The sequence below is a fragment of the Drosophila hydei genome, unplaced genomic scaffold, assembly GCF_003285905.1.
Source record: "Drosophila hydei strain 15085-1641.00,03,60 unplaced genomic scaffold, DhydRS2 tig00000001-arrow-pilon, whole genome shotgun sequence".
NCBI lineage: Eukaryota > Metazoa > Arthropoda > Insecta > Diptera > Drosophilidae > Drosophila > Drosophila hydei.
In genome coordinates this window covers 13477680-13493063 of record NW_022045643.1, presented here as the reverse complement: position 1 = coordinate 13493063, position 15384 = coordinate 13477680, and the positions used below count along the sequence as shown (strand labels likewise).

Sequence of the window (15384 nt, the reverse complement as noted above, 5' to 3'; positions counted from 1 at the left end):
TCGCAATTTAACCGCAACAACTCGCAACAATTGACCATGGCCAAAGAAGGTTATAATTGGCCCAAGGCAACGCCAATTCATCAACGCCGATTGCCATTTGTGTTGACAAGTAACACACTGAACACTGGAACTTGGACACTGTGCTGGAACTGAATGCGAATCCGAAGCTGCCACTAATGTAGCTGATGCAGCTGATGCGGCTGATGCAGCTGATGCAGCTGCCAGACTGCACATAGTTGGCATGAAGCGTGTTGATTTCGCACTTTACAGCTTGTATAACCAGCAATGGCAACTGACACAGCCAACAAGTGCTACTCCTGTTGTCGCTGCTGCTGATGCAACGCGCCAGCTATGAAATTATTTTATTTAATAACAAACTACAAACGTGAATATGGTCAGCAATTGTCGCTGTTGGCCAAAACGCGCTAATTGCGCACGAAAAACTCCACAGAATTTATTACATTTCAATTATGTATATGGGCAAATGTTGGCACAACCAATTCGCATCGCATAAATCTTAACAAGCTCTGCTCACCGTACGAATCATCATCAACATCATTCAACTGCTGCCTGCCTGTCAAATTAGCCAGAAAATCAGTCAGCAACATTGCGCACTAAGTAGCAGCAGCTGCAGCTCAGCAACACCTTAGCAACATGTTGTTAGTGCTGTTTGCAACATGCAAGCCGTTGTGCCTGGTCCATAGGTCCAGTTGGCTGCACATGTAGTTCCAATTGGTCTATGATGGTCACACCAAAGGACATTATGTTATGTGTGATTATTATTCATGCTGTATAAAATATCTGTATAAATATCTAATCTCATTAAATATTTGGAAATAAAAAATATATCGAATTATATAAAAAGAAAAAAATATTTTCAAAATTATTTGCTCGAAGAACATATATAGCTATATTTTTAATGGAAACAACAACTTATAAAATGTATATTATATTTTATATATTTTATAATATAATATATATTTTGAAATAAATATTTTTTAAATTAAATTTTAAATTTGAAATTTCACGATCTGTATAAATCACTTTCCAAATTATTGATCCAATGAAAATCGTTCTACTTTTATCAATTTAACGTAAGCTAGAGATTTTGCTGATTTTTCAACTCATCATCTTAATACTATCCATAACTTTCTCACATTTCATTTTTGAGCTATTTTCAAGTTATTTCTTGAGACATAATTCATTTTTATAAAAATATTTACCACGATAGTTTGCTAAGGCTTTACCTGCCAGTCCCTTGACGAGACAATTACGCATTCCTACAGCTCTTACTGCAGCACTTAAGAGGAGCGAGGCAATAGTTAAAGCCCTGCAACGTGTGTGGCCGCTTAAAAGGTTGCTAGCAGCTGTTGCTCTTGGCTGTTGCTGCTGGCGTTGCCTTTTGCAGTTGCAACTCTTGTCGTTGTTCGTGCATAAATCGTGTGAAATATCGCATTTCGCGCAGTTTCGCATCGTGTTAACGAGTGTGACATACACACACATACAAAAACACGCATTTATTTGTCTTAGCCAGGCATTGTTGCAGTTGTTGCAGTTGTTGCTACTGCCCAACTCCTTAGCAGGCAAGTGATTGTCACTTGATTGCTTTGCATGCAGTTGTTCCTGTTGTTGTTGTTCTGCTCACTGTGTGTATACTTGCATATATTGACAGCGCTGTGTGATAATGCTGTTGACATTGATATAGCTCTGGGACTAAGGCCCAACTATGGGCCATATTGTTACTGTAGTGGCTGCCGCTGCTGTTGCTGCTGCAACGCCCACCAAACAATTGACAGTCAACATGCCAAAAACCTACAAAAAAAATCGAGAAAAGAATCAAATAAAAAAATGGACTGTTGCTGAGGCAGCTTCAGCTTTTGGAACTGCGAACTGCGAACTGCGGCAATCTGATAAAGTTGCGGCTGTTGCACATGCGCATGTTGCACGCCTACAAAATCATGTTGCACGTCAATTGCAAAGCTCGCAAAATGTGTATGCGCTCCGCTGTGTGCGTTTTTCATAGCTGTTTTGTATTTTTACTTGCCTGCTTATTTAAATTCTGCAATGATTTTTTCAAAGTACTCTTCGGTGCTCGGATTGCTTTTCAAGGCCGCCCGTGCGATGTGTGTGGCCATAACTTAGTCGAGGGAGAGGCGGCGGCAACATGTTGCTGACAGGCGGCAGCCAGAAGGCGGGCAGTACGAACAGCAACACTAGCAACTGCAACAGCAACAACAAAAACAACTGCAACACCAACGCCAAAGCCACAACGACAATATCGAATTGCGACTTCTGCTGTTTTTGTTGTAGCTGCTGCTGCGGCTGCTGCTGCTGCTGCTGTTGGGCGGCAATTGATTCTTAAAAAACGCTGACATCTTACATGTTGCAGCAACATGTTGCCGCATGCTTAACTGCTTACGAGTAGAGATTTGCCTACGTAGTCCCCCAGTCGAGGCAGTGTTGACAAATTGTTACATGTGCTCTGCCGACTTGAAGACCATCGCATTACGCAGAGGAAACACAGCATTGCCCTGAAATCACAATATGGCGAACGGAAATTGAAAATTACTTAAAAATTCGCTGAGCAAAACGCCCACCAAATGGTTACGAGTAGGTAGCAGGGCGTTGTTAGTAGTACAATAATCCTTACCGGGCCAAACTAATAATCGCATAATACACGTTGCAAGCTAATGATTAACTTGCATCATTATCGCACAAGATCAGCGCAGCAGCAATTGCAGCAACAACAGCAGCAGCAAACAACCCATCGCGGACTCTAAGGGCTTTGTGCTGAGCCGAGCTCAAGGTTTGGGTTGGTTTTTTGCTCCGATCTTGAAATTAGCTGCTGCTGCTGCCGTATCTGCAGAAGCTGTTCCAATGGGCAGGACAACAGGGCATCCTGCACTTTTACTCGTTTCATTGAAGAAACGACGCGCGCTCTATGCCCGAGGCTATGCTTTGGCTGCAATCTGCTTTTATTTTATGCGCAGCGTGCTTAAAAATGCAGCCAACGTCTCAGAAGCCGGGCTCCAGACGACACAGACAGGAACCTGCCGCTTTGGCGAAGACCTGATGGCCCCAAAAAGGCAAACGGCCCGACAGCGACAACAACAACTACAGCAACCATAAGAAGAGCAACAACAACAACAACATCTCAAAGCAACAGCAACAAAGTAAACGGCAGCCGACGCTAAAAAATAAGTTTTGCCGAGGGAGAAAATTCACTGCATCCTCCCACTTTTTGCTGCTGCTACGTGGCCAAGGCAATTGGCTATTATGTTGCTGTTGTTTCTGATGTTGGTCTTGTATTAGCCGTTGTTGCTGTTATTGCTCTGGAGCCAATCATTATATGCGTTTTTCATACTTTTTTATGCGGGAGTTGCTGCCTGCTGGCTGTTGCCGCTCTTGCTTCTGCTGCTGTTGCTATTGCTGAGTCGCCGGTTGAGAAATGCTGCTACAATTTTTGATTTATGCGCGACCAAATGAGTTCGAGTTTGAGTTTGCGATGGAAAAAACATAGCAAAACAAAAACAGTAATAAAGAAAAATTAAAGTCCTGGCTGTACAAGTGGGTACATCAAAATGCGTGCACACCCACACTTCCGGCTGTAAATTGAATGTGGGCGTGGCATGTGCTGCACACAAATGGCAAGCGGGCATATGGGCAAAAGATCAAATGGAATGTGGCACCCATGTTGCTGGCGGGCAATAGCAGCAGCAAAATACACACATAATTATGCTGCCGCTGCTGCTGTTGTTGCTTTTGTACATTTGAGTTGATCGTTTGGTAGCCAAACATCAAAGTATCAAGCTTGAAGCAAACGAAAACCAAATGGCAAACCGTCAAGAAACCAGCGACGAGCGCTGAACGACAAATCGTCGAAAGTTACAGTTTAAGTTGCTGCTTAGCTTGACTCTCGGCAACAGTTGCTTGTAGTGATTGGCAGCAGCCAGCCAAACAGCCACCAGATAATCAGAATTCCAACATTTTCACCTGTTGCCGTTTGCTGCTGCCTGCAGTTTGACATGTGCCGCACATGCCGTTGCCATTTGTCTGCACTTTAATGACACACCACGTCCAGCCCCAGCCTCAGCTACAGCTCCAGCTTCAGCTGTAGCTACAGTCACTGACTCCAATCCTCGCCTCGACGGCAGCAATCAGCTAAGCATCTTGGCGCGTTGACAATCTATGCGCATAGTTTAGCATTTACTGTTGGAATTATTGAACCACATGCGAAGTTCGACTTGCAGTCGCTGACCCACTTGCTTCACCAGCTGATGCCAGCTCACGGCTGCCACGGCTGGGGCTCCAGCGGGCCGAGTTGCTTGGGCATGGCCCGCAGCTCGAACATCATCAATGGGCAGCGGGCACCACCCTTGGCCAGCCTCAAAGTGTCATTAGTATGTTAATTTCACTGAAAATTCATACGCAGCGTGGTACGCCTGCAATGCAATTGCCAATGCGCATATTTAAATGTCTGTTTAGTGCGACTGTTTCTTGTTGCGGCTACTGTACATATACCCTGGACGCCTTCATCCGGACTGGGTAGTTCAGCTATTTATATAGCACAATAATATTTATTGAAATCATTTTCCCATTTTTTTTTTGAAGCTCCCCGTTTTGGCTGTATTACGTTCAGCTCAGATTTTTATTTTGTGTACAAAATACAAAAATAGATATGATTTTCATAAGTAATATATCAAGCAAGAAGCTTTACTTAAAACTTTTTCATACTCCGTTTTATGTACTACATATCTTAGCACTTTTATTTAAATAACTCCAGTTTTATTTGGTTTAGATTATAATGGTATTTATATAACTGTAACTAACTGGTCTTGAACACATATCCACCACGTTCGAATTATTTTATTAGAAGTGTATAAATTTCCAATCCCTGACCTCCCACACACACACACACGCGCGCACACGCACACACATACAGCGAAGATACTTTCAAGACGATGTCAGGCGCATTGAGGGGGGAATACTCAATAACAAATAGCAAAAGCAACTGCAATCAAATGCGTAGTTGACCCCTGGTTTGGCCTCGGCGAAAACAAATAAACAACACAGCAAAAGACACTTGGTAAATGCAAAAAGGGGCACTAACAGAATTTGCATAGGAAAAACATCGTTTCCGCCAACACAAAGCGGCCAAGGGGCGGTTTAGTTAGTGAAACGAGAATGAGGGGATGGCGGGGGCAAGTGTATATATTAAATGTGTACTCGCACTCGCACTCACACTTGTTATTTTGCACAACTACTATCTAGCCTCGTAGTCCCAGCGGGAGGCCTTCCATGGGCCGCACACAATGGGGACTCAGATTTAACTAGAAACTGTACTTTCTTCCAATCGCCTTGAATGATGTGGTGCTGTGCTGTGCTGTGCTGTGCTGTGGGGCAGTACGGTGTAGTGGTTTGGTCAATTTATGGTCTGTGCCATCATCACTTGGTATTTGAGAAATGCGTGCAAAATGACAGAGCTGACCACACTAATTAGTTTGTCTTTTAGCTGTTCTAGAACTTGGCGAGCGGAACAAGGCGTGCCTGTAGCTCCAGTTGGATCATTGCCGACTCACCGCCTGGCCGGCTTGCCGCTTCGACTGCCAGCGGCTGCTGCATAATTTAGGTAGCAGAAGCAGCCACGAACAAATTCCAAAGTCCTGTCAGACCGAGGTCTTGGCCTGTTTTTATGACCAGTCCATTTTGCCAGGCTTTAAACGCCCACACAGCAGACGCTTCTTCTCTACCTCTTGCTGGTGTGCTTAATTTCCTGGAATGGATCCCTGCTTTAGGCCATGCTAATATTTTGCCATTGAATTGAAAATTCTCTTGAAAGCTCTGAATAGGGATTGCCCTATATAAAAATTCAAGCAAAAAAATTGCTCAAAGCTTTTTAAGCTGAGCTCATATATATATAGAAAGATGAACCTACAAATTATTTATAAATATATAAAAAAAATTGTTTACTCATGTCTAGTATTCTCCATATATATCCTTTATCTATGCCACTCTGCATTTAACAATTTTATTAAGAGTGCGAACTGTGCGCTCTTCTATAATAACCTCTTGACTTTATCTTCTATTCGCTGAACTATTCACATAATTTGCAGCAAAGTTGGCTCTGAAAATATATAGAAAAAACACATACAAGTCAATATAGTCTTTTTAAAGAGATATGTGTTTATAAAACCTAATTTATTTATATCACAAGATGTTACCAAAGATGAATCCCAGCCGTCAGCGTTTGAATTCGCAAATTAGCGAGAAAGCAGAGAGCAATTTTAGATATACTCCTGAGTTCTTCCATTTTCTTAAGGCAAACTTGGGGTAAGTATGGTTGAGTCACTCTATATATTGTGGTACTTGCAAATATTTCGATTGCTAACCAGTTCAGTATTGCGTCTTATACTTCAGATCGGTTGCCTACAACAATCCGCAATTTCATCCCAATGCTCAGAATCAATTGACGTAAGAATTAAATATTATCAATTTTATCATCTAAATCAGCATCTATTACATAGTGACACGGAGGCGTTTGTAAATTTGATCAAATGTACTTTTGGCACTGGTGTTCTGGCTTTGCCCAGAGCCTACTATAATTCGGGCTGGGTACTGGGCCTGGTGGGCTCAATGCTAATTCCCACGTTTATACTATATGCTATGCATGTGTTGGTAGTGTTTAAATAGATGTGTGTTCCTATACTTTCTACATAATTTAGCCACAGCTCAATGACATCAGCATGACTGGGAAGCGCTATAAAATGACAATGCTCACCTACAGCGAGGCAATGCATTTGGCTATTTCGAACGGACCTTCTTGGCTCAGGCCTCTGAACAAATATTTCGCGTAAGTCGCTGTTCCCCAAAATCAATATATAATTAAAAAATCATATAATTAATAGGCGACAGGTGGATGCTTTTCTGTGCATTTATCACTTTGGCGTGGATGTCGTGTACGTCGTGTTTATTGGCAAGAATATCAAGGAATTGGGCGATGATTATCTGCCACCCATCGATGTGCGCATTTATATTGCTCTTATGACGCTGCCACTAATGCTAACCTTCCTTATACGCAACCTCAAATACCTGGTGCCATTGGCCGTCATCTCAAACCTTTTTATGATCGTTGGTAGGTTTCAGAGATCAGATTTAATTGACTGAGCACGTGCTAAGTATGTTCTACCTTTCAGGTATTGGAATTATCGTAACCTATTTATTAATCGATTTGCCCAATCTGGATGACCGCAAACCTCTACAAAATTTTTCCCAGTTTCCGTTGTTCTTCGGCACCATTATGTTTTCAGCTCCGTCGATAGGCGTGGTAAGTTCGACTATTATATTCTTGCAAAATTCAGCCTGATTTTTATTAGATAATCCAACTGCAACGAAACATGAGAAAGCCAGAAAACTATTTGGGCACGTATGGTATACTGAACCGGGCCATGTTTATTGTAATTGTGTTTTATACAGTCTTTGGTTTCTTGGGCTACTGGAAGTACGGAGACGATACTGCAACATACATTCTTAAGAATCTACCCAATGAAACGTAAACGAATACTCGCAATGCCTGACTTGCCAATATCCCTACTTAGTAAATCTTCAACAGCCTCTCCAAATGTGGAACCACCTTATTTATTATGGCCATATTTTGTAGCTATGCTCTACAAGGCTACGTAACTATCGAGATTATCTGGCGCGGCTACATGGCACCCAAGCTCATGGAAAGTGCCGCACTGTTGATAGAATATCTGGTGCGTATGGCCATGGTTGTGGGCTCCGTTCTGTGCGCCATTGCCTTTCCAGATTTTGGCCTACTACACTCGCTTGTGGGCTCGTTCTGCCTGTCCCAATTGGTCCTTATTTATCCAGGCATTATCAATATATGCGTCTGCTATAGTGAAGGATATGGTCCCCTGAAAATTCGACTTTGGCGTTCTTTGTTATTCATTGCTGTAGGTTTGTGCGGAGGCATTGCTGGCACCATGGTCTCAGTGACAGCCATCAAGGAAAAATATGACAATCGCATTTTATATTTTTTAAGTTCTTTTCATTTGAAACATTGAAATTTTTATTAATTTATGTTAGCAATATTTTGCAATATATTTCATAAATTTTTAAGTTATTTGGGAATATTAAGATATATATTATGTAAGGGAGGAAGGTTCACTGCCCTACCAAATAGGAGAGAAGTGATTATTCTATAAGAAAAATGTTCCCACTCAAGATATATAGAGATGTCTATGATTTATTTGTGATCTTAGTACGTTAGCAGACACTTATCAGTTTTTGATATTCGTTTTTAAGTTTTTTCCTTTCATTCGTCATTCAATAATTTTTGGTAATAAGGTAACATTGTAAGTTTTAGTAAAATTATACGTAAACATGTATTTATAATTGTACATTCTGCAATAAGTTTTATTTGGCGTTGAGCGGCAGTTTGTTGCATTAGTTTTGATAAATTTCAAATGGCAGAAAGGTATGTGCTTATCTCATTGAATCAATCGTTGGATTAACTATAAACTGTTTCTATTGACATTTAACCCATTGACAGTAAATTTGATCCGTATGCGGCTAGGGAGGTGGACTCACCACTTACGTAAGTCTATTCCATATATGTATATATATATAGATCCAATGCAGCTTATCGAGCTGTTCCACAGCAATTCTGATGCATTGATTTCGCTGTTAAAGTGCGTTGTTGGCACTGGTTGTTTGGCCTTGCCGCTTGCCTTTTTCTACGCGGGACTTGCCGGTGGTATTATACTGACGATATTGGTCACAGGACTTTTAATCTATGGAATGCAGCTTTTGGTAAGCGGGGAATATTTGTAAAAACATTGGTGTTAAATAAGGCTCTTCTTCAGATTATGTGTATGGTAGAGTCAAGTCGACGAAATATGGTGGGTTATATGACCTTTCCACAGACCATGAAATATGCTCTTAGTGTAGGACCAAAAAGCTGCCAATGTACTTCAAAATTTGCTGGACATTTAGTGAATGGTATTTTGATGTTTTCTCACTATGGTGTTTGCGTAGTTTATATCGTGTTTGTAAGCGTAAATGTGAAGCAAGTAGTTGATTATTATTTATCGGAGTTGGATATCAGGCTTTCTTGTGCGATTGTAGGAATCTTGTCAATACCTCTTTTTTTACTGCGGCAGTTAAAGTATTTGGTACCCACAAATATGATTGCAAACGTTTTGATGTACACTGGATTTGCATGTATCTTGTACTATTATTTCAGAGGTTTACCGCCTATTGATACAATGGTAATTTTTAACCATCAGCTGCCTTTGTTCTTGGGCATTCTCTTGTTTGCCACTTCGTCAGTGGGCGTGGTAAGTACTTGTCAAATATATATCTATTGATTTGCCTCTAGAATGCCTACCGTATTTTCGTAGATGCTTGCTATTGAGCAGAAAATGTCGAAACCAGCCGCTTATCTAGGCTGGAATGGTGTTCTGACTCGCGCTGCTGTGTTTGTGGCGGCAACATATATCTTATTTGGATTCCTTGGATATTGGCGCTATGGCAGCGAACTAGAGGCTAGTGTTACATTAAATATGCCTACTGATGAAATGTGAGTACTCTTTTTAAAGGCAATATTTGTGGTCTAATATATGTATGTATGTCCGTCCATACACATTTATTGCAGTCTTGCCCAGGTTATCAAACTTTTCATTGCAATTTCCGTGTTCTTTACGTATCCTTTGAGTGGTTATGTTGTCATCGATATTGTGTGCAATCAATTCATAGCACAGAACCATAATCCGAAGAATCCACATATGATTGAATATATAGTACGCATTCTGTTCGTGCTTCTGTGTACAATTAATGCAATTGCTTTTCCTAATTTGGGTCCAATGCTTGCACTGGTTGGTGCATTTTCCATATCCCTTCTCAATATAATTTTTCCATGTTGTATTGAGCTTTGCCTCTTGTATGGCTCTTCGTATGGAAAGCTCAGGTGGAGACTAATTAAGGATATAATGATGATTTTTATAGGATTACTTATACTTGTATACGGAACTTATACAGCCATCAAGGACATGGTTGCGGAGTATGGGGGCAAAAAAAACGTAGTGGAATCCGATGTACCGGAAACCGTTGCAATTACAACACCTTCCGCTTCTAATGGTGATCAACGGATGCTTGGAAAGTATTACCTTTAATTATTACTTCTTAATCTTGTAAATTGGAGCATTGTAGAAAATATATATGTATGAATTTCAAGTGCATTATAAAGTATATAGAAACTAGAAATCCATTATTCAAATGTATATAAAGCACACACGGTGAGACCTGTACAGGCACGCGTCAGGCATGAAAATAAGTTTGCCTTGGCATTCACAGCCACTTCCAAACTTGCTCTAATATCTCTATATACTGGAAGTTCGTTTGGCATGCAAAATAAATCGAGAGCTGATAGGTCAACTACAAGTCTGCTCTTACTGTCGAATAGGCCCAATGGTTTCATAGCCAGCCATTATCGATAGCGTTGTCGGCATTGGCATCGGCGCTGATTCCGTCACTAGGTGGCACACTGGGTTGCCTGACGTACTGTGGCTTGTGGCATGTGGCATGCGACAGGCAACCTGCTTGCAACTGCAGCTACAGCTACTCAGCAGCAGCAGCAGTGGCAGCAGCACAGCCTGTTTGTCTGGCAGTCGTCTTCAGGCCCACTTAACGATGCTCCGGAATTTATGCCGATATGGTAATGCATCTGCGCTGGGACCGCTGTTGCTGCTGCTGGGGCGGCCCGCCGCTTGCCTCATTATGCCATTGATGGACTGCAGTTGAGCGTTTGAATTGCGTAATTTATTGTTTGGGTCGTCGCTTGATAAACTGGTGTTGGATTCCAACATAACCTAAATGGTCAAACGGGCGACAGGCGACATCTGTTTGTAGTTGTTGCTCTTGCTATTGTTATTGTTGTTGTTGTTGTTGTTGTTGTTGTTGTTGTTGTTGTTGTTGTTGGCGGTGGTGGTGTTGTTGTTTCTTCTGTTGTTGTTTCTTCTGTTGTTGACCGGCCAAACATTTTTTGCCAACGCCTGCATATCACTTTCCGTTCAATCCGCTGGGCTTTAAGCAACTCCAACATGGCTCGCACTGGGGGATTGAGCTGAGTGTATGTGTGTGTGTGTGTATAGCGTTTATGGTACTAATTAGCTACGCAATCCGCATGCAAACCGAAAGCAATGTCAGCGATTCAGCCAGTTAGGCAGGCAGCAGCTGCCGCTGATCTTTAGCTAATGATTTCCGTTGAAATCTGCCACACGTGCAACTCCACCCATGTGGCAAGTTCAAAAGGTTAAACAGCGCAACTGGCAAAAGTTCTGCGTATGCGACGATTGCAGCGCAGTGCAACAAATCATTTCGAGGACCCCCAACCCCAACTCCAGCCCCGGCCGCAGACCCTGCCCCGGCTCGATCTGCAGTGCCAGAGCTAGCCAATTTGTGTTCCGTTGCTTTGCCGTTTGTATAAATCAATTGGCTGGGAGAGCCTGCACGGGCATCCCAGCTAGCAGTTCCTGTACCATGTTGGAGTCTCTGTTACCGTCACAGTCGCTCTTCGATTTGACAACCCGCTGTGCGGTGTCTATTGGCATGGCCATCCTATAAATTGCCTGGCTCTCTGATCTCCACTGATGCATTATGTGTTTGGACTATGATTTTTCACTTGTTTTAGTGCGTGCGATCCGCGGCTGATTGGTCCATAAATTATAAAGTTTATTGCGACCAATGTAACAGCGCTAGTATTGACCACGTCTAGAACTGAACGTCGACCGCCGACCGCCGACCGACGACCGTCGTCCACCCCCGACACTGATGGATTACAAACATCGATGCAGCCGTTATCTATCGCCTGACTTAATATAAATATTGATTTATCAAAAATTCGTTCAAAAACTTGTGAGTTATTGGTTACATATTTATTTGCCGGGCGACTTTACTTTCGATTTCTGTACAAATATTTGCACAATTTAACGGTCAGCGGCATTCGTTTGTTGACTATAGGATAAACACAAGTCGACTGTTAATTTGGCTGCCCCCAAGGCCTTGACCCGTGCAGTGCGCTGCGACAGTAACTACGGCTGCGGCTTCACAATGCCGGCGAATGTCAAAAATGTATACTGGCGACAAGTTTTCCAGGGAACCTCGGGCCAGTTGTAGGGGCTCAGACACAGAGATGTCGATGCCCAAAGCAATCGCTGTACCAAATTTGCAGCCCAGCAACATGGTTGTGAGGTATGTCAGCAACATGTTGTCTAGCAACAACTGACAATTGCTGACTGACTGACTGACTGCCTGAATGACTGAATGAGTGCCTGGACAGGCATTGCCTGTTAGCGGTACCTTTAATTGCCTTGCTGCCCAAAATACATAGACAAAATGTCAGCCTAAGTAGCAGCAGCAACAACAGCAACTGACAACTGTGTTGCAGCAACTGCTGCTACAGCAACAAGCTACAACTGCTGCACCAGCATTAATATTAATTAAATAAACGTTAATTCAGCGCATTAATGCGTAATAAATAATGCCACTTTGAGGCAAAAATTAATGCATAAACGCTACTTATCGCAGCCGACGCCACCGCCACGCACTTATCTGTGTCAACACAGCGCCAGAGGCAACAAGCAGCCCAGAGCTGCTGCTGCTGCTGCTGCTGCTGGCGCTGTTTCTGTTGCTGACAAACGCATTGTCAATAGGCCCGGCCAATTGCAATATAGATCCGTTTGGCAGCAATCGGGAGTCGGGAGTCGGGAGTTGGTAGGCCGTAGTCGATGGCGCGTTGCAATTACATGTCTGTGACAAGAATTTTAAATGAAAATGGCCCGTTGCCGCACTGTGCACAGTGGACAAATGATTCAAACTTTCGCATTACGTGTGGAAAATGTTTAAAACTGTGCAGCTTGTAGAGGCGCCATGCCAGCAGGCACCAATCGAAGCGCTTTTCGCAATTTTTATTTGTTATTTTTTTGTTTTTCTGTGCTTTGCATGCCCGCTAGAAGGTGCCTTCTATGGCGGCATATACGGAGACGCATGAAATTAGAAAGGCATTATTGCAAATCTCTCGCATTTGAGGTTTATTTATCAGCAATTTGTCAGAAAGTGTTTGTCCAGATGCAGCGGCTCAGATTAAAGCCGATGTCTTCGTCTACTTTCTAATACGATTCATTGACACAGAGCATTAAAAGAGTAACATTTTATAGCGTAATGCGGGCAGCACTGCACGCCGATTACAAATGGGTCAAAGGACTTTCTAAGCAGCTTATTATAGAGAATATAGTTAAGACTTAGACAGGACCATGCCAGTTTGAAAATACCAAAAACTATGAGAAAATCGTGTCCCAATTTTTGTATAAACTATCCCCATTAAAATGGTTAGAATATTAACTAAGTAGTTTACAAGTTTCTTTTAGTTGTATTGCTGGTGCACCGAAATTTATTATACATAATTTATGGCCTTTTTCTCTTTCTTTGTAACTTGTAAGTATAGCCCACATTCTTCATTAGCAAATACCCACGAAGCTGTCTTCTTCCTCTAAGCGTTGCATTTGGATTCTCGGATTATATGCCCACATCATTGGTATTTCTCATTTACATACCTAGTCTGTATCCTCCTCAGGATATATAGAAATAACCTTAAATATATTTAATGATACAAGTTAGTTATAATGATAGTTACAACTCGTTTACCTTCCTCTTCTTCATTTTAAAAGAAATAAAATAAATCGTATTTAATACAAATTCATTATTTCGTTTAATACGAAAGGTTTATTTACATAACTCTCTTGCAAAGCTCTGCCTACAACAATTGTTTGCTCAGATATCATTACATCCAACCATTGCAGTTTTGGGCACTTTATGTGAATATATTTTACCAGCCAGATATGGTAATCGACTTGAGCCACTTTGAAAAGCATATTGGATGCTCTGGAGTATTTTGGAATCTGCTTAAACTGCAATTTAATGCAGTAAATCGCTGTACCCACGCCTTAGCACAACTTGCTCATGTAATTTATAGTCAGGCACTTGGCCATGTTACTGCCAGCCCATGAGTGCATTAGAATGGCTGCGTAGTGTGGCTGTGCCAGGAGCAATATAATTCAGCAGCGCACCTTTAGTGCGGTTAACAAATAACATCAACTTATTAAATAAAGTTTCAATTCATGGCAACAGCAACAACAAAGCTGCAAGATGGCAACGCATCCAAGTGAACAGCGGCTACCGTACTGTGAATCTGGACATTAGACATCGGTGAGCAAAGGATGGAGGTCGCTGCAGGCGCAGCCGCAATAAATCATCACATCGAAGCCATGGGCGCAATTTAGGAGAGGAGAATGTGGGGTAACTCTGGCTGTCTGAGTGGCTGGGCTGGCAGTAACTGCGGCCAAGTTATGTGGCTTCATTGTGGACAGAATGAACGCTTTTAAGCAGACAATTGCAGCCTGCGGCGCAACTAAAGCAACAGCGGGAATAGGAGCAGTAACAACGCCAACACGGCAGCAGGTAGGCAAAAAAGAAAGAAAAAAAAACAGAAGACTGAGACTAAAGATTAGTGAGCCACCATCTAGCAGCTCCCACTGCCCCAATGCCATTGTTCACCAGATCGTAGTAGCGAGTAGTTGCTTCTTGCTGCTGAAGGAACAGCAACTGCTGTTGAGGTTGCTGGTGCTGTTGCTGTTGCTGTTGCTGTTGCTTTTGCTGTTGCTGCTACACATTTTCGTAGGCAGCACTGTGCACATAAATCATTGAGTCGACTCGAGCTGCAGCTTCGAATTGCCTGCTTGGTTGCAATATGAGTTAATTTTTGCGAGTTGAGTGCGGGGCCGAAAGCGTATTTGCGTATTTGTCAACTGCAAATTACAACTTTTTCCCACACGTTCGCCTGCCTGCCTGCCTACCTATCGCAACGTTGACATACGACACATGTGGGTGTATGTTGCGATTTATGGCACGCCCGGCATTATAAATTTTCTATTAACTCGCCAGACGTCAGCCGACGACCAGCACCTGGGCGAGAGTGTGAGATTTGCATTGAATGCCTGGCCAGAGCAGGGTCCCACTGTCTGCTTTTGATAGCGCATTATCTGTTTAAGGCTTTAATTTTGTTTACCAAAAATGTACGCAAAATAAGTGCGCGAGACACAACGCCTTCTACGGACCGAGGACGCGGCGGCTCTTGACTTCAACTAACTGCATTTGCATGCAATTGACTTGAAAGGCGTTTCGTTGCGGATATTCGTGAATGTCCCTGGTGCTGGCTGCAACTGCTGTCGCATCTCGTTGAACCCGACAAATTGGTCATAATTCTTAGCAACTAAGTAATCCCAATAAACATGGCCCAACATTGTGCACCTGACATTAAGCTGCCAG

The 15384-nt window shown here is 42.4% G+C and overlaps 2 protein-coding genes across 2 annotated transcripts; both read left to right on the top strand.

The window, feature by feature from the left end:
* The first annotated feature begins 6214 nt into the window (after positions 1–6214).
* LOC111597573 (proton-coupled amino acid transporter-like protein CG1139) lies at positions 6215–8196 on the top strand. The gene is made up of 9 exons (XM_023312372.2): positions 6215–6330; positions 6418–6471; positions 6525–6675; positions 6729–6850; positions 6906–7132; positions 7194–7324; positions 7374–7549; positions 7610–8043; positions 8141–8196. The coding sequence occupies exons 1-9, from the start codon at positions 6215–6217 to the stop codon at positions 8194–8196; spliced, it is 1467 nt and encodes a 488-aa protein (XP_023168140.2).
* A 121-nt stretch (positions 8197–8317) lies between these two features.
* On the top strand, positions 8318–10230 carry LOC111597512 (glutamate transporter polyphemus). The gene is made up of 6 exons (XM_023312281.2): positions 8318–8479; positions 8555–8599; positions 8664–8814; positions 8868–9341; positions 9405–9583; positions 9659–10230. Exons 1-6 carry the CDS (start codon positions 8469–8471, stop codon positions 10173–10175), a joined length of 1377 nt encoding a protein of 458 aa, XP_023168049.2. The 5' UTR covers positions 8318–8468; the 3' UTR covers positions 10176–10230.
* The last annotated feature ends 5154 nt before the right edge of the window (positions 10231–15384 follow it).